The sequence below is a fragment of the Azolla caroliniana genome, unplaced genomic scaffold (assembly GCF_043228905.1).
Source record: "Azolla caroliniana isolate FFs.n. ecotype wild unplaced genomic scaffold, voAzoCaro1.0.p SCAF_9, whole genome shotgun sequence".
Taxonomy (NCBI): Eukaryota; Viridiplantae; Streptophyta; class Polypodiopsida; order Salviniales; family Salviniaceae; genus Azolla; species Azolla caroliniana.
In genome coordinates, this window is record NW_028230444.1 from 12,502,265 (window position 1) to 12,520,659 (window position 18,395).

An 18,395-nucleotide genomic window follows, 5' to 3' on the forward strand; every position below is an offset into this window, starting at 1 on the left:
GTTTCAAATCAGAACAGAGGAAGAACAAGGTCCAGGTCTTTGAGATCGGAAGAAGAAGAAGAAGAAGAAGAAGAAGAAGAAGAAGAAGAAGGAAACGAAAGGTAAGAGATGAAATCCAATTCCTATATTTTTAACCTGATTCTTTCAATCAAGGAAACGGGCCCCTTTGCTGAATTTAGGAATGAATCCTTGTTCTAAAGGTCTAGAAAAAAGGTTCAATTTAGGGATGAATCTTTGGTCATCTGTTTAATTCAGAAAAGGGATTCCTTTCGTTTATTGTTTTGATTCCCCCTCGAAATATCATAAACACATAGTTAAAGAAAATTTAGTTCTTCCTAATTGTTGTTTTGATTTCTCCAAACATCTACTGTAAAATTTTACATTGAGTTACTATCAGACCAGATGTGCCGAAGGTGGACCAATTCAATGTATTACTTCTAATTGATTGAGGATATGGCGCTACATTCGGGGCTCATCAGTCTGCTTTTCCTGCAGGTAAAATAAAGTATCTATGTGCTCATCTTCATCTCCTTAAAGTTAACACAAATAATCATTTATAGCCAAGGGAAATGTAGTTAGTGAAATTCAGATGATATTAGACAAAGCATATGTTTATGGAAAAAATTCAGACGACAACTTAATGTGATCTACAAGAAATACGCATGGAAGCAATCTAGGGTTTAGTAAGCCATGACATGTTCCCAATTTACTCAGAAACATTTTTAGTACTAAAACTATGCATGAAATGTTGAAAAAACCATTGCTTATGACAGAGGAAGAACAAGGTCCAAGTCACATCTCTTCATTTCAATATATTGAAACTTTAGGTTATACTTGACATTACAAAGTGTTTCCCTCTAGCTTTTCTTTACTGATAACTAATGTTAAAATACCATTAACCTTATGACATTGAAAACTATACATCTGAACCTAACCCTCTTCTTTCTCATACATTAGTTTGGGGATAATTACTCTAATATTAGAATTGTATACCAATTTCAGTAGAAAATCATTTAATAAAAATATTTGGCCACATTAGGATGATGATATGATTATGTAGGATTAAGCATCTTGCATTGTTAGATGATAAATTTATCATCATTAAAAAGGAAAGTTTTGTTGGGAGCTAATTGCAGTCTCATCTTAATATCTCTAGAGGAGTGGGGGGAGATTCAAGAGGCAGAAAACATGGTTAATGTTTGTGGAAAATGAGAGGAACTCATAGAAAATTACTTAAAGTATCTTGGGTAAAGGGAGGATATGAACAAACGGAAGAAAAAGAAAGATATATGGAAATGGCGGAGTTTTCTTTGTGAATTAGTCACGACATAACAAGCATTTGGAGGAGATAGAGATATGCCAATACTATCATAACTTGCACAAACTCTAATTGAAGGATTTGAACGTTTTGTTCACGAAAAGAAGAGATTAAGGGGTTTCCAAAGATTGAAGATACAGGTAAGGAAGTTGAATCTTGATCTGTTGGTAACCAATACCAAATGGCGGAACCTTCAATGGAAGAGAGGGATGTTGCATATGAATGTGCCGTCAGATTCTTAGTATCTATGACTTCCACCGGTTCTGCATCTAAGATAAGTGCTATGTGAAGGAACTCAAAATGATTTAACATGAGTTCATTTCATCAAGCTTCCCCTTGGTAATTATGGGAGGCTATGATCTCAACCTGCCAGGTGACCAACTACTTCCACTTGTTGACATCTTCTGTTGTGCTGCTCAAACAACCACCAATCGTGTTTAATTGCCGCTGCCTTATAACCAAGGTTGTTAGGTACGTTAGGTATGGTACGGATACCATACGTATATAACGTATTAATACCCGTATAGTACCTCCCTATTTAAAAATACGTTAAATACGTTTTCTTAATATGTTAAATACTTATAAAATACGTATTTTACGTATAGTACGTTAAATACTTCTAGAATTTGAAAATTATTTACCTTTCTAAAAAATATCTATAATATTGTAAAAAACATCTATGTTTACACAATTTTGTGATGTACAATATACTTCTATATCCTAAAATGCATATGAGACATTTGAACATTTCACATCCTAAAATACTTGTAGTAATATGGATGTCGACATTCCCTTATTCTATAAATCACTGTAAGTGTGTATCACGATGTTCTATTTCAAATTGTAATTATTTACAATTATGCCTTCACAGATTGAGGAATCGTCTACGATTATCACACTCATGATAGTTTCTCTTTTCTTCATTTTCTTCTTCTTCTTCTTCTATCTTCTGCGATTATCACACTCATAGTCAGGACAGGTTTATGTATTCTTTTCTCTCTTCTTCTTCTTCTTCGTCTTCTTCATCGTCGTCTCTTCTATTCTTCTTTCTTCCTTCCTTTGGCTTCTTTTTCACTAAAATCTTTTTTTTCTTTTGCTTTTTGTTGGGGTTTTACTTACATTTTCTTTATAAATACGTATTATACCTGTTTTTTTATAAATACGTTAAATACTGTATTGGACAAATGTACATGATATTTGATTGAACAACATTGAGGTATAGTACGTACTATACAAATGATGAGGTACTACCCGTATTTAAACGTTAAATACGGGTACGTAAACAACCATGCTTATAACTGTCTCCTCTTCTTCTTGGGTTGAGCAAAAGGTGGCATACACACGTTCGTACGCATACCTAGGAGTAACATTCACAAGGCCTAGGTTCTCCTTATGGGAGGCTGCAGGTGCTTGACTTTCTCATGGATATGTAGCCCTTGGTACTCTCGAAAGACAATGTGCACATTTGTAGTTCCAAGAGCTATGAACTAAATCGTGGCTATTTGACATAGTTGTCAAACCAATGCTTCTTTGTGGAGTAGATACGTGGGAACTGAGTCTAAACAAGGCAAATAATTGGATTCATTGGGAACTTTACTCTCAATGATTGCCCATGTGATAAGGAACTAAGCATTGGTGCTCCATGATATAATTGTTGGGTCTTCTTTTAAGAGTAGACCAAAGTAAGAAAAACAAACACAAGAAGACCTAAGGAAAGCAAGACAAACAGAGGGAAGATGGAGGCTGGAAGTGCGTTCTCTATAGATGTTCTCTTACATAGAAGAAGCTGAATAATGATCATCCCTAAGTACTATGTACCACCACATATATGAGTGAATCCAATATGTGGTAACATGGGTCAAAAACCTCTAACCACCTCTAGAGTAAAAAGTGCCCATGTATAGGGAAAGAGTTCACATCAAAGCTACCAAAGGGAACAGGTAAGTGTAACAATAATTTGGATAGAGATGGGAGCAGCCCCTATAATTATCGAAAACATGGATCGACCTCTAAACATCACTTTGTAGGAAGATTGCACACTATAAATTGCTTTTTACACATATCGGAGGATGTATTCATCATCATACCATCTTATAGGGACATACATTTATCCTATGCACTACGCAATGTGATAGGGCTGGGTAAAGGTAAAGAGGGATGTTTGACAAATCAGCTATTGAGAGATGACATTCAGCAAATAGGACTGTAGTAGAGATGAGAGTAGAGACACGTAGATCTTTGGTGTACCCAACCGCCTTGATTGATACCCACGAATCCGGTAAAGTCATAAGTAGGAAGATAGCTTTGAGCTTGTCATCAAAAGCTGGTAATCCTGAATCTTGTAGTTGGGAGAGAGTACCTGTGAATAACGATAGATGCTCTGTTGCACCTTTCGACTCATCAAGCCTCATACTGACAAGTTTTCTCATCAAATGCACCTGATTCACAGGAGTAGTATTCTCGTAAGTTTTCTTAAGTTTCTCCCAAACTTGATGGGCAGTAGTCAAGCCCTTTACATCTACAAGAATTTCATCAGAAACAACCATTTTAATATATGTAATGGCCTTCTTATTCAGAGTGTTCCAAGCATCATTTTCCATCCTCTCTGGTTTCTTTTCTACGAGAGCATCTTCACAATCTCTTAGAAAGAGGATGCCCAGCATACTCTCTTTCCACAATTCGAAACCTTTTCCATTAAATCTCTTGATTTCAAAGAGGTTTTTCACTTCAGCTGAAGTGGAGGCCATTGCTCCCAAGATTTATGACAGATGCCTTCAGAAATTGAGCAGAATACCAGTAGGAAAGGGTCTGACAGATTTTTTATTTTTTAAATTTGTGTTTTCTGCTGATTCTGAATCTAAAGAAAAACAGCAAAGCAGAGGAAAGAGATTTGGCTTTGATACCAGTTAAAGGTAAAGAGGGATGTTTGACAGATCAGCTATTGAGAGATGACGTTCAGCAAACAGGACTGTAGTAGAGATGAGAGTAGAGACACGCAGATCTTTGGTGTACCCAACTGCCTTGATTGGTACACAAGAAAAAAAGGTTATTATATTAGTTAACCTTACAAAGAAAGTGGTGTGTTCACATTACAAAACGAGGTGTCCTGTCCAGGTGAACAATGTGTTAACATATACCTAATTTGTGAACTACGGGCCTTTACATCTAACAGCTGGGAACTTCATCACATCAGTTAGAGATTTAGGTAGATATGCATGAATACCTTAATACCTCTAGAATTTGCGAATTGTGTCATCATGGAGTGAAATTTGACGAACACTATGTTTGTCACTGTAGCATTCAAATAAGAGGGTGATATAGTTGCCTCTTTAACCAAGGGTTTGGCCCACTAGCCAAGGTAATGGAATGTGGGATTTTTCTTGTAGAACTGAAAAGACACAGGGGAAAGTTTTTGAAGGATAATAGTATAACAACACAAGCTCATCAACAAAGAACAATCACAACTTTCTTTATCCCCATCACTCCGACTCATGCTACAAGTCAATCAAGGGCTACTCAAATGGGCTCTTGAGCAGGACAAATAATAGAAGTATGTGGGTCATCTAGGTAAGTATGTGATATGGGCATCCCCGGTTACCTAGTGTGTTTGGCACTTCCACATCTCCAGTCTCCTATACTTACTGAACAATTGAACATGCTTGGCCTTGGCTATGCCTTCTATAATGTTGCTCACATGTGATAACCATCTAAATGTAGAAGCTCAAAGATAAGCTCCTTCAAGTTAGCAAACCTTATGTCCTCCACAAAAGATTGGTGGTTGCCATCTTGATGCAGCAGCAGTAATCAGCATATCACGACCTCAATATTTTTCCTTGGAAAATGAGATCAATTTGCATATCTGAATCCCCATGTATCTTTGTACGACACATATACCCTTGATAGGCACTTGTTCTTGACGTAATACGTTCTTCTATTGGAAGCTCAAGTATTAACATTATCATAGGAGTGGTGACAAATGAGGATTGACTCAGTTCCACCATGTCATTCTCCTTCGAAGTTTCTTCGAAGTTTCCCAATGGTTCCTTAGTACATGCACTCTGATTGATTACGAGGGGATTGAAAATGTATCCATCTGTGGAATTTTTAGCTAATGGGCGAAGAATATCTCAAGTGGACAAGAGGGCAACTGATTCTTAAGCAAACATTCTGACAGTTGCAGAGATATGGCAGAGCGAGTTGGTAGGGATATGATAAACTGTTAAATAATGAGAACAATCGTGGATCGCAGGCTTTATTTTAATGGCTAGCACACTTATGTTTTTTCTCCACACTTGTTTTGTTATTCAATCTTCATTTCGGAATTTTGTTGCAGGTAATCATACTTGGATCAGACGGTGTATACACATCATCAGAGTATGTGTCCAGTTAATGATTGATCTATTTTGAAAAGCTTCCAAAAAATTCTGTTTTTTTGTTTTTGTCAATTTAGTTGACATTGTTTTCTACCTGCATTATGTGGTTTTCAGCGGAATTCTACTTTAAAGATTGTAGAACTCAGTCATTGTTGGGGGATTCTTCTTCTTGTAGTATTATTAGATGTAAAATATTTGAGATTCTATATTACTTAATTTTCTTAAGGTTTTGTTTTGGCTGGTGCTTGTTTTATACTGGCTAAGCTTTATTTCAATGGAATCTCGACCATTTTAAAGTTTGCTGTCCTTAGATTCTGTTATAGGAGCCATTGTAGATTCAGACAGTAATCTTGTTTTTTGAGATCATGCAACATCCCACATTTTCTTCACACAAAATTCATTAATCATTCTGGTCATGGGAATACTGTTTCCCCTATTGTTATGCAATGCATATATAGTCAATTGAGGATTTTTGCCCATCCATCTGTTTCCACAGCAGCCAAGTTGTGCAATTATTTTATCCTGGAAAGGACTATTTCTTTCATTCTTGAGCAGGCAGAAACATGAATATAATTACTGTGCAATGTATGGAATCTGTGGGGCTCGGGAGGATGGAAAAGCGTTGAACTGTCCAAACTATGTGCTGGCAACAGAGGTAGTTTTGTCTTACCATTTCATGTGAATGGAAATTGATTGAGTGTGTCAGTTGATGTTCTCGGAGATTTATTTCAAGTCTATATCTTTCTAGTTATTTATTTAATAAAAAATTTCTAACTTTCTGTTTACATGTTTTCAGCCTGATTTGTTGCTTTCAGCCAAGATCCAGAGTCTTTGTCCAACTCTTACAGGGAATATATGTTGCACAGCAGAACAGTTTGGTATTTTGCGTACTCAAGTGCAGCAGGTATATATGTATCTCATGAATTGAAAAATGCCCTTCTAAGCTCAGTTTTGCGCAAGTTTTGATTGAGTTGAATTCTTCAAATTATCTTTAACTGACTTATACAGGCTGTACCTTTCCTTGTTGGATGTCCAGCCTGTTTACGCAATTTCTTGAATCTTTTCTGTGAACTTTCTTGCTCTCCGAATCAAAGTGTTTTTATTGACATAACATCTGTATCAGAGGTATGAATCTTTTATCTCACACCTTAGATGAGTTGAAAAAACATTTATTTTCCTCGTATTCTTTATCCTAAGATGCACAGCTAATATAGTTGTTTGCCATGCATATCATAACTATTGATACTGCAGGGACCTGGCAATTCAACTGTTACTGGTATTGACTTTTTCGTAGCAGAAGAATATGGCAAGGAACTATATGAGTCATGCAAGGATGTAAAATTTGGCGCAATGAACACTAGAGCCATGGACTTCATTGGAGGTGGCGCCAATAATATCAAAGGTGATCATTAACGATGAATATAGATGATTTTTGCTCAATCAGCATTGGTAAGAATTGTTTTTTCTATATGCAGAATGGTTCACGTTTATCGGCAAGAAAGCGGAAATGTTTGAACCTGGTTCTCCATTTGCAATCCAATTCACATCCTCTGTTGAAAATTCATCCTCCATTGAGCCTCTCAACATGTCAGTGCATCCTTGTTGGGATACTTCATTGTCATGCTCTTGTGGAGATTGCCCATCTGCAAATTCCTGTGCTGATGTATTACCACCTTCATCACATGATGATGAAGGTTATTGTTTAATTGAAGTTGGTCACAAACAGGTTGCGTTTTATCAACTAGACTTTCCACTAGCTCTTTATAATATACATTAATATAATTTTATATTAATGCAGTACTTTCTTCTGTATACTGTATTCTGAATGACAGGTGCGATGCATTGATCTGACTATGAGCTTTTTATATATTTTGCTCATCTCTGCTGCAGCTTTTTTTTATTCTTCTAAGAATAAAAGGAAAGGGTACCAAGGCCAAAGTATTCGAGAACCTCTCATCAAATTTGAAGAGGAGAGTGAACTGCATCCGGTCAGCAATTATGTAGAAACCACAGATATACAAGTAATGTGACCTTGTGGGTTGTATAATTCAAGGAAAACCTTATTATCGTTTACTATTTGTCTGTTCATTGCCAGGTGCTGGAAAGTGAAGAAGAAGCTGAATACAAAGAGGACAATCACAGATCTTTTGTACAATCTTTCCTATCAAAATTCTTTAGGTTTTTCTCCTGCATTCAAGTTCTTTTTTTGTCAAAGAAAGATATAAAAGTAAATAAGATAAAAAGAGACGAGGGAATCTGGTTTTCGGCACATGTGAGATTCTCAAGTTAGATATATTGTAGCGTTTGTCTTCAAAAGATCTCAAGCATAGGTTGATCCAGAATGGAAAGGTCGCTGAAGTGAGGGAAGCACATGCGATGGTGGGAGATAATGGCCTTTATCTGTCGATGACAAGGGTGTTGAGGTCGTGGTTCATGGGGCTAGGGCCTACATGCACGACAAATTGCTATTGCCTGATCAATTGTAACCCCTTTGTTATGTCTTGGTCGGTAGCCCATTTGTGTATCCCTTGTTTGACTTGTAGCATTAGTAGGAGTGATGAGGCTAAAGAAAGTTGTGATTGTTCTTTGTGGATGAGCTTGTGTGGTTGTATCCTTCAACAACTTTTCCCGATGTCTCTTGAGCTCTAGCAGGAAAAGTCCTAGGCACCGTTGGTCCTCATTTTCCATTACCTTGCGTAGTGGGCCAAAGCCTTGTTTAAAGAGGCAATGATATCTCCCTCTGATTTCATAAAAGACACTATAGTGACAAACATAGTGTTCTTTGGATTCCAGTCCTTGATGACACAATTGGCAAATTCTTTTTTCTAGAGGTATTTGTGTATATAAGCCTACCTCAATCTGTAATTGATGTGATGAAGTTCGCAGCTGCCCCTATCACACTTCGCAGCGCATAGGATAGATGTATGTCCATATAAGGTGGCTTGATGATGAATCCATACTCCAATGTGTGTAAGAAGTATGTCTTATAGTGGGGAGAATCAAGCTCAACTTGTGTGAACATGTGCTTATGAAGAAAAGGACGATGTGTGAAAAAGTGTGTGAGCACATTTTATTGTAATCCATGTAGTTGTCGAGTGTGTGAGAGCACATTTTATTGTAATCCGTGTAGTTGTCGAGTGTTAGTGTGGTCAAAGAATATTAGATACTCTTATAACAAAATCGTACTCAAGTGGATATCTTGGTTAGATTCCACCAACACATTTAATAGGGAAGTCCCTTGAGGACTTGTATATAAAACCCCCTTTGGCCATTTAGTTTAGTTGATGATCTTTAGTTAATTAATATAGCTCTCTTCAGTGCATAAGCTGTCATCCCCCTACTGTGTATTTTCTTATTATTTTCTGGTTATTCTCTTTGATTTCTTCTCTTGCTTATTCACCCACTCTCACACAAACACACTACGCTTCTGAATACTCAACTCTAATAGAGTTAGATTCCTTACATGGTTATTTTGGGGCTGATGCATGTTATCTTGTTTTCCAAGTTAATAATATCAGTTCGGGTCTCTCTATTCTTTTCCACGTTGGTCATATTTAGATGGGGACAGTCCAAGCTATATTGGAATGGGGGTAGTGCATTTATACTCATGCCATGTGACTCTAACCATTGCTGCATTTCAGCATACCAACAATGAATGTCTCCATTTTCAGCTAGTTGTCTTGATGACATAAGTGACAACCTTTGGTATCTTCATTTAGGGAGCTCCCAAAGTCATTGGATAAATGTCACTAATCGGAACAATGCCTCGGTGATTATAGGTGCTGCTCCCATCTTTGCCTGGATTATATCATGGGGCACCAATGCTTTGCTCCTTATCAAAATAAATGTAACTAAGTAAATAAGCAAATAAAAATAGAATTAAGATGTGACCGAAGAATCTTGTCATCTATACATGTAAGATTCTCAAGTCAGATATATTGTAATTTTTGTGTTTGGAAAATCTCTAGCATAGATCGATCAAGAATGGAGAGGCCTTTGAAGCAATGGAAGCACATGTGATGGCAGGAGATAATGGCCTTCATCTTTTGATGACCAGGATGGTGCGGTCATGGTTCACAAGGGCGGGGCCTACGTGCACGACAAATTGCTGTTGCCTAATCTATTGTAGCTCTTCTGCACGTTTTGGTTGGGAGCCCTTGATTGGCTTGTAGCATAAGTAGGAGTGATGGGGCTAAAGAAAGCTGTGACTTGTTCTTTGTTGATGAGTTTCTGTGGCGGTGTTTTTGTCCTTCCACAACTTCTCGGTGTCTCTTGAGTTCTTGCAAGAAAAACCCCAAGCACCGTTGGTCCTCTTATTCTATTACCTTGCATAATGGACCAAAACCTTTCTTAAATAGACAATGGTATCTGCTACTTATTTTATGGAAAATAGTACAATGACAAACGTAATGTTCTTCAGATTCCCCTCCATGATGACACAATTGGCAAATTCTTTGTTCTAGAAGTATTTGTGCATATTTTCCTTCTTCAATCTCAACTGATGTGAAGAAGTTCACAGCTGCCCTATCACATTGCACATCGCATAGGATAGATGTATGTCCATATGGATAAGGGGACTTGAAGATGAATCCATCCTCTAATGTGTGAAAAAGTGTCTTAAAGTGGGCCACCCTCCAACTTGATTATGTCACTTGGGACCTCTCTACTCTTTTCCACCTTGGGTCATGTTCTGATTGTTGGGTTCTTGTTTTGAATCACAAAAACTTACCCACTTTAGGGTTATGAGAGTATTTATAGACAGGGGGAAAAAACCTCCTAAAGAGGGAAAAAATGCCCCTGTTGTCCTAAGTGTATTCACACGCATCATTGTCCTAAGTGTGTTCACACACATCACTATCCTAAGTGTGTTCACACACCACTACCGAAATATGTCAACAAATTCCCCTTGGGAGTGATGCGGTGAACAAGGAGCTAGCACTCATGGCTAAGCAAGTGCCAAGCTATGTGGATACAGATAAATCCACAAATGGAAGTAGGCCTAAAGCTTTGCGGAAAGCTTCAAACTTCTCCCTAGGCAGAGCCTTTGTGAAGAGGTCTGCAATGTTCTCTTGCGTGGGCACATAAGGCAAACTGATCTCACCAGTGGAGAACCTTTCCCTAACATAGTGATAATGCATGTCAATGTGCTTAGTGCGAGCATGGAACACAGGGTTCCTCACAACTGCCATTGCGCTTTGATTGTCAGTGAAGATGGTGGTGGCAGAAGATTGACCAACACCCAAATCAGCTAAAAGGCGTCTGAGCCACACACACTCAACTGTAGCTGTGAAAGCTGCCCTATACTCAGCCTCACAACTGGAAGTGGCCACAATAGGCTGCTTCTTGCTCAACCAAGATATGCATGAGCTACCAAGCATGAAGCAAAAACCACTTGTGGACACATGAGTGTCATAACAACCAGCCCAATCAGAGTCAGAAAAAGCATGCAGGTCTGGCGGTAGTGATCCCCCCTTGGGATAAAACAACCCAAGTGACCGGGTACCACTCAAGTAGCGAAAGATGCGCTTAACTGCCTGCCAATGCTTTACTCCTGGGCAATGCATAAACCTGCTCATTTGAGAGACAGCAAACTGAATATCAGGTCGGGTTACGCATAAGTAAATCAAGCATCCAACTGCCTGGTGATAGAGAACAACATCAAATGCATCTCCAACATCATGAAGGCTCAAACGTAAACCTGTCTCCATGGGAGTGGCAATAGGTTTACAGTCTTCAAGGCCAAAACACTGCAATAATGTGTCAATGTATTTCGATTGACGCAAAGCTATTCCACCATCAACTTGCATAAATTGAATGCCCAAATAAAGATGCAAATGCCCCAAATCTGACATCTCAAAAGAGGCATGCAAATCAGCATTAAAGTCAGCAATGTGCTTCTCATTGGGACTAGTGAGCAACATATCATCGACATACACAACCATGATCAGAAATACATCATCAGCACGCTTAACATATAAGGTGCTTTTAGTTGGACTATTCTCAAACCCAAATGCAATCAAATAGGCATGTATCTTTTCATACCAAAAACGTGGTGCTTGCTTCAAGCCATATAATGCCTTTCTCAACCTGCACACTTTATGTTCATGACCTTTCTGCACAAAACCACTGGGCTGAGTTACATACACCTCCTCATGAAGATCACCATTTAGAAATGCTGTTTTAATGTCAAATTGATGCTGTTCAGACACATCACTGTCCTAAGTGTGTTCACACACATCACTATCCTAAGTGTGTTCACACACATCACTATCCTAAGTGTGTTCACACAGCACTATCCTAAGTGTGCTCACACACATCACTATCCTAAGTGTTTTCACACAGCACTGTCCTAAGTGTGTTCACACATATCACTACCGAAATATGTCAACACTGATGGGGACAATCCAACCTATATTTGAGTGGGGGTAGTGCATTTGTGTTTATGCCATGTGACTCAAAACATTGTTGCATTTTAACATACCCACAATTAATATCTCCATGTTAAGCAAGTTGTTTTCATGACATAAGTGCCAGCCTTGAATACCTTTGTGTAGTGAGCTTCAAGAGGTGTTGGATATTGGCCGCTAACCTGAATAATGCCTCGATGATTGTTGGGGCTGCTTCCATCTCTGGTAGGATTATATCATGGGACACTAATGCTTTGCTCTTCATCATTGGGACAATTATTGAGATTAAAGAACTCTCTAAACCTTTTGATTTATGTGTAGAAAGTTGTAAAGGTTCCCATATTAAAGCAATTCCATCTCTGGTAGGATTATATCATGGGACACTAATGCTTTGCTCTTCATCATTGGGGCAATTATTGAGATTAAAGAACTCTCTAAACCTTTTGATTTATGTGTAGAAAGTTGTAAAGGTTCCCATATTAAAGCAATAGTATGTTAAAATAGTGATGCATTTGCTAAAAGAAAACCTTCTGTAAATTTCAAATCTTAGAAAGTTGTGAAGGTTCCCATATTAAAGCAAATAGTATATTTAAATAGTGTTGCATTTGCTAAATAAAAACCTTCTGTAAATTTCAAATCTATCTAATACTGATTATGTGTTCTACCAATCCTCATGGTAATATATACTGGAATTTATGTCTTATACATGGGAAGAAAGGGATGTTTGATAATGTAGGCTAAGATTGGGGTTGAGAAACCAGACAATGGAGTCTGCAATTTGTTTAAACAGCTCAAATTTAGGGACAAATACACGTCTTATTGTAATCTGAACTCCGTAGCTGAGAATGCAGCAACAAATTCAGACTAACGATAGTCAGCAAAGAGGGGAAGAAAGAAATATATATTAACATCTCTAGAAAGGGCCGTAATTTGCCCATGAGACGTAAATAAGTTTACAACTAATGTTAATTTTTGAATTTTGATAGCAAGAATCTTTCTAATATTGATTCCTAAAACTAAGCAGGGGAAATTGAATATTGACAAGAAAATAGTTCGAAATTAATTTGATTTCATATATAGAACTTGCTATTAGGCCAAACCTTAAAAAAATCAGAACCTTTTTCTTTCACATCTTTAGCCCAAACCTTGTGCACGTAGGCCCCGAACCCATGGACCATGACCTCACCACCCTTGTCATTCACAGATAAAGGTCATTATCTCCCGCATCGCAGGTGCTTCCCTCGTTTCAGAGGCCTCCTATGCTAGAGATCTTTCAAAGAAAAAAGTTATAATCTGTGTAACTTGTGAATCTTACATGTGCCGAAAACCAGATTCTTTAGTCTTGTTTTATATTATTTACTTAGTAATATTAATTTTATTTTGATTTGTTGTCCTCAAAGATGAGACAACACTTAAGATGTAATCTCTTGTTTGGTCTTATAGGCCATTTTGGCCTGTAAAAAGATTCATTTTAAGGACTGCTTTATCCTGCATTGCTTGGCATATCTTCTGTGTTTAAGTTGCTGATCATGTCCACTTTGTGTGGGCATCTTTAAAAGCATAATATATTGCCAAAAACTTTCCAAGCACTGTAGGGCCTCTAGTTTTAAAGCCTATTTCATAGCCTTGTATATTTAATTAGGGCTTTAAAGGCAAGGCATAATGCAAACTAGTATAATTCATAGGTGGCTTGGTATTGCTGTTGCGAAGAATCCTGGGCTTGTTTTGTCAATAGCAGTCGGCATCATGTTTATTATGTGCTTGGGCTTGTTCTTTTTGAAGGTGGAAACTGATCCAGAGAAGGTAATTTAAAGCCATGCTTACTATGTACAACATAAGATGACCAGTGCCTTGTAATGAAAATAATATCTTCATTTTCCTTTCCAGCTGTGGGTTAGTCCAGGTAGTCAAGCAGCAACAGAAAAGGAATTCTTTGACACACATTTGGCTCCTTTTTACAGAATTCAGCAGGCTAGTTAGCGAGATATAATATTCGTCAATGCCTTTACTTTTTCTTATGTTCTGTGGGTATTTATAGAAGTAATAAACCCTTTTTTAATCCTTTTTTACAGCTTATTTTGGCAACAATCCCAAAACCAGGGGATACAGTTGCTTCCACCATTGTCACAGACAAGAATATTCTGCTTCTATTTGATATGCAGAAGAAGGTAAATAATTAATTTCCCTAGTCCAACATTAAGAAAGTGAAAATACCCTTATCAGCAATAGGATGGCTTATTTTTGTGTCCCTAAATTAATGATCTATGATCAGACTTTGTACCCTATGGGGATACATAATCATTCTTTGATGAGTCGTCTTCATCCTGGTTTAGAAAAATATTATTATCAGTTTGTTTATTTTTTATTGTACACAATGCTGAGCTTGTAATGTGCATTTAAAGCTATTATATATTTATCATGTTCAATACCGTTGCATCTATCAAATACATACCTATTCATTCTTTTTATGGGGTTCCTCTACATTATGATGCAAAAAAAAAGAATCAAAGAACATGCACCTTGGAAGTAGTTAAGAAGTAGAAGGGACACCTATGGACAAAGTTGGAGTTGTGAGTGCAACATCAGATGGCAAAAAAAAGAAAGAAAGTGTGTGCCATTCATTTAAGTATCAGTTGTTGGATCACAGGAGTATGGAACCCCTCAGAGGGATGTAAAGGCATTGGGAACAAAGTTGGGATATCAGAGATCCCCATTACACCAGAATGGATAGTTGAGAAACATGAATCGTGAAGCCAAGCATTGATTTTAAATGATAGTAAACCCTGAAAGGTGAAAAAAATATCCTTGAATGAGAATCTTACATTGGCACAAGATTTATGCCTATCTTCCTACCAAAAGATATTGGGGGCCTCTTGTTTGGTCTTATAGGACATTTTGGCCTCCTAAAAGACGTTAACATATCTTTCTTTATTTCATTATCCAATTTAATGGTATCATTTCCCAATTGTTTGTTAGTGGATGATTAATTATGAATCACAACCAATTAAAAAGGGTACCAATAAAACAAAGAACAAAATATCAGTTTTTTATTTCAAATAATAAAAATGGAAAAGAGTGAAAATAGGATATAGTAATCCTCATCATATATTGTAGATTTTTAAGTGCCAGTCTTGAGTATCTTTGCTTTGGGAGCTCCCAAATGCATTGCATACCAGTCACTGATCAGAATAATGCCTCAATCTCTGATTGGGCTGCTCCTACCTCCATCCAGATTATAGCATGGGGCATCCTTGTTTTGATCCTAAACATACAGGCAATAATGGAGACCAAAGTTCTCTTCAAATCTGGCTAGTTATGGGCCTAGAAGGCCCGGTCTTCAAATCTACTCCGTCGTACAAGTGTGTTAACAACCAGAATTGAGTTCGTGTTTCTTGGAACTGTATATGTGCACATCATCTTTTAAGGGCACCAAGGGCTGCATATCCACGAGTAAGTTGAGCACATGTGGCCTCCCTTAGGGAAAACCAATTCCTCTTTTCATACAAAATGACTTTACAGCATTTAGATCTCTTTCTAGATCCCTTGGAGGGTTTCAAATAAATGGCGTCATTGCATATAATAATTTAAGTATGGATTCCTTGCACCAACAATATATTTTCCTTTTATGGGCTCTTCCTACGAAGGGCTCTGAGGGTCAATATGTGATCCAAAGTTGTCAACCCCTTTCATGAACCTGCCTCTCTGGCTGAATGTCAGCCATTTCTCTCACCATCATAAGTGATTTCATTTCTTCTGATATCCCTTCATTCTAGATTGACCCATGCTAGATATATTTTGAAGACAGAAATTACAATCTATCTGACTTGAGAATAGTACATGTATAAATAACAGGGTTTCTTAGTCACATTTATTTTTATTTACTTTCTATTTAGTTGTTTCTATTTTGGTTTGTCTCTAAGATGAGACAACATTTTAAGCTGTAATCTCTTTTCTGGTCTTATATGTGTGATCAATAGAGATGCCTCGAACCTATCTGCATGGACGTTTACTATTTTTCAACTGCGTCCTCAAAGATCCTACCTCCTAGGAGTGATCTATCTACCATCATCACAAGGCATTGGAGACAACCTTCTTGTCCCACTGAACTGTCCATATTAGATCACTCCATGATGGACATCTTCAGATGGCCGTATTTTTAGTTACAATTGTGAGGCACCGAACCTTAATCATAATTACATTTAAAGCCATTTATTATAGGGAGCTACAGTAGAAATCCACTTTTCTTTTGTTAGTCTCATTCATGAGATGGTAAAACTAGTTGGAGTATTTGTCATGTGTCATTGGCCATTATAGTCTTTTATAGACGTTTATATATCTTTCTTTTGTTCTTTCTTGGTTTTCTTCAGAAGATCCAAAGTGTACCTTTATTCATCTTTATCAGCTGCTAAGTTCCAACGATGCATATTTATTGAAGTTTGATAATGCAGTTGGTACAATCATTATTATCAAATATTATCCTTTGTATGTACAGATTGATGCAATAAGGGGGAACAACTCAGGGGTTTCTGTTGCCTTTGAGGACATATGCTTGAAACCAGTTGGCTCTGCCTGTGCTAGTCAAACTGTATTACAGGTATGATTTGACTTTGCAAGGAAATTCACATATATTCAAACACCATTAAGGTACAACTGCTTCTATGTCTGTATTTCAGTATTTCAAAATGAATCCTGAACTTTTTGAAGATTATGAAGGTGCTTCCCATGCCCTATTTTGTTTTGAGGTACTCAACTTTTGCCTGCTACATTATTTAGCTAATGCCTTATAGTTGAGGAAAATCCAAGGACTGGAAAACTGATGGGAAAAAATTATCATTGTCTTGCCAGCATTTTTCTTCATCTGAACCATGTCTCAGTGCTTATCAAGCACCGGTTGATCCAAGCACTGTGCTTGGCGGCTTTACTGGGAATAATTACTCTCAGGTTTTTCTTAAATTCAGATGATAAATATTTGAATAATAGCGGCAAACTATTTAGCTCTTTACTTTTGACTATAATTCAGGCAACGGCCTTCATTGTGACATATCCTGTCAACAATGCAGCAGGGAAGTTCACTGAAGCAAATAAAGCAGCTATTGCATGGGAAGAGGCTTTTGTGACTTTAGCAAAGGTATTTATTTAATGCATTAAACATTTAGTGTTTTAGTATTGTTAAAATAATGGATATTTTTGAGCAGGAAGAGCTTACACAAATGGCGCTTTCTCATAATCTGACTCTCGCATTCTCCTCTGAGAGTTCTATTCAAGCAGAACTAAGCAGGGAGAGTACAGCTGATGTTATGACAATAATGGTAAATGAAGTCAACAACATATTATTTATTTATCTCTCATAATACTTGGAAAGTAATGCTGAAGTGATATTTTTGTATGCAGATAAGCTATTTGGTAATGTTTGCCTATATTTCCATCTCTCTTGGTGATTTTTTGCCTTCCAAAGCTCCCTTTTATGTCACATCAAAGGTATTCAGGAACAAACTTATTGATCATTTACTTCAGCTAGCTATGTTTACAATATGTGCATTTTAATGAGGGTTTTGTTAGAAGGTTTCTATTATGTAAAACTTTCAAGAATACCTTATGAGCAAAAATAAGTAATGAATAAAAATATATTGTCCAACAACGAGTCCAAACTGTCTGTTTCATACAAAAGGATTCAAGTTGATCCAATTTCCACGTGTATAGTACCTATTCTAGGATCATAGGTATCATTTGGTTGTAACTTTGGTCTCATTCGTCATGCACATTGGAATAGGTACTAGAATAGGTACTTTGGTCTTTCTGGATAATTGAACGCAAGAAAGGAAGGCAAATGGGCAGTAAATAGAGATTTGAGATCATTAGTACAGAGAAGAGAGCTGCATGAATCTGCATGGCTTATGAGACTTTATGCATCACTATTTGGATCACCATGGCTCTCTAAGGACATACACTAATTATTTTGAAGATACCTTCAAGAACACAGATATACTGTCTATATAAAGACACCACTGCATTGCCATAAACTCCCAATGTGCAAAGATATAGATGGGAGTTGGTATGTCATCCCCAACCATAGATACCACACAGTAGTAGAAGCTCCAGAGGAGTGGCTATATTTTGGAAAAAGGAGCTCCATGAGAGTGCATCTTGTGCAAGGATATAGATACGAGTTATATGTGGATACAAATAAAAAAGTAGGGATCTTAGAGAGCTATGTATTGCAATTTTCTTCTTTCCACCTGCCTACTTGAAGTTTGTACCACTGGAAGAATCACCATTTGCACCATTATATGATGATAT

At 37.3% G+C, this 18,395-nt stretch overlaps 2 protein-coding genes across 3 annotated transcripts in view; one reads left to right on the forward strand and one right to left on the reverse strand.

The window, feature by feature from the left end:
- Positions 1–363: 363 nt before the first annotated feature.
- Positions 364–18,395, forward strand: part of LOC147860188 (uncharacterized) — a 36,830-nt gene continuing 18,798 nt past the window's right edge. For both annotated transcript variants that reach the window (XM_087324462.1, XM_087324463.1), the window contains exons 1-18: positions 364–495; positions 5,652–5,692; positions 6,247–6,346; positions 6,488–6,595; positions 6,700–6,816; positions 6,943–7,093; positions 7,167–7,417; positions 7,524–7,712; positions 7,787–7,869; positions 13,784–13,901; positions 13,986–14,069; positions 14,171–14,266; positions 16,591–16,692; positions 16,772–16,840; positions 16,944–17,039; positions 17,119–17,226; positions 17,294–17,407; positions 17,490–17,576. In XM_087324462.1, the coding sequence (XP_087180588.1) occupies positions 454–495; positions 5,652–5,692; positions 6,247–6,346; positions 6,488–6,595; positions 6,700–6,816; positions 6,943–7,093; positions 7,167–7,417; positions 7,524–7,712; positions 7,787–7,869; positions 13,784–13,901; positions 13,986–14,069; positions 14,171–14,266; positions 16,591–16,692; positions 16,772–16,840; positions 16,944–17,039; positions 17,119–17,226; positions 17,294–17,407; positions 17,490–17,576 (1,956 nt within the window). In that variant the 5' untranslated portion in view covers positions 364–453. The remainder of the gene's footprint in view (positions 496–5,651; positions 5,693–6,246; positions 6,347–6,487; positions 6,596–6,699; positions 6,817–6,942; positions 7,094–7,166; positions 7,418–7,523; positions 7,713–7,786; positions 7,870–13,783; positions 13,902–13,985; positions 14,070–14,170; positions 14,267–16,590; positions 16,693–16,771; positions 16,841–16,943; positions 17,040–17,118; positions 17,227–17,293; positions 17,408–17,489; positions 17,577–18,395) is intronic.
- Positions 11,237–18,395, reverse strand: part of LOC147860189 (uncharacterized) — a 70,927-nt gene continuing 63,768 nt past the window's right edge. The window contains exon 2 of the mRNA XM_087324468.1: positions 11,237–11,259. The gene's annotated coding sequence lies outside the window, so the exon portion shown is untranslated. The remainder of the gene's footprint in view (positions 11,260–18,395) is intronic.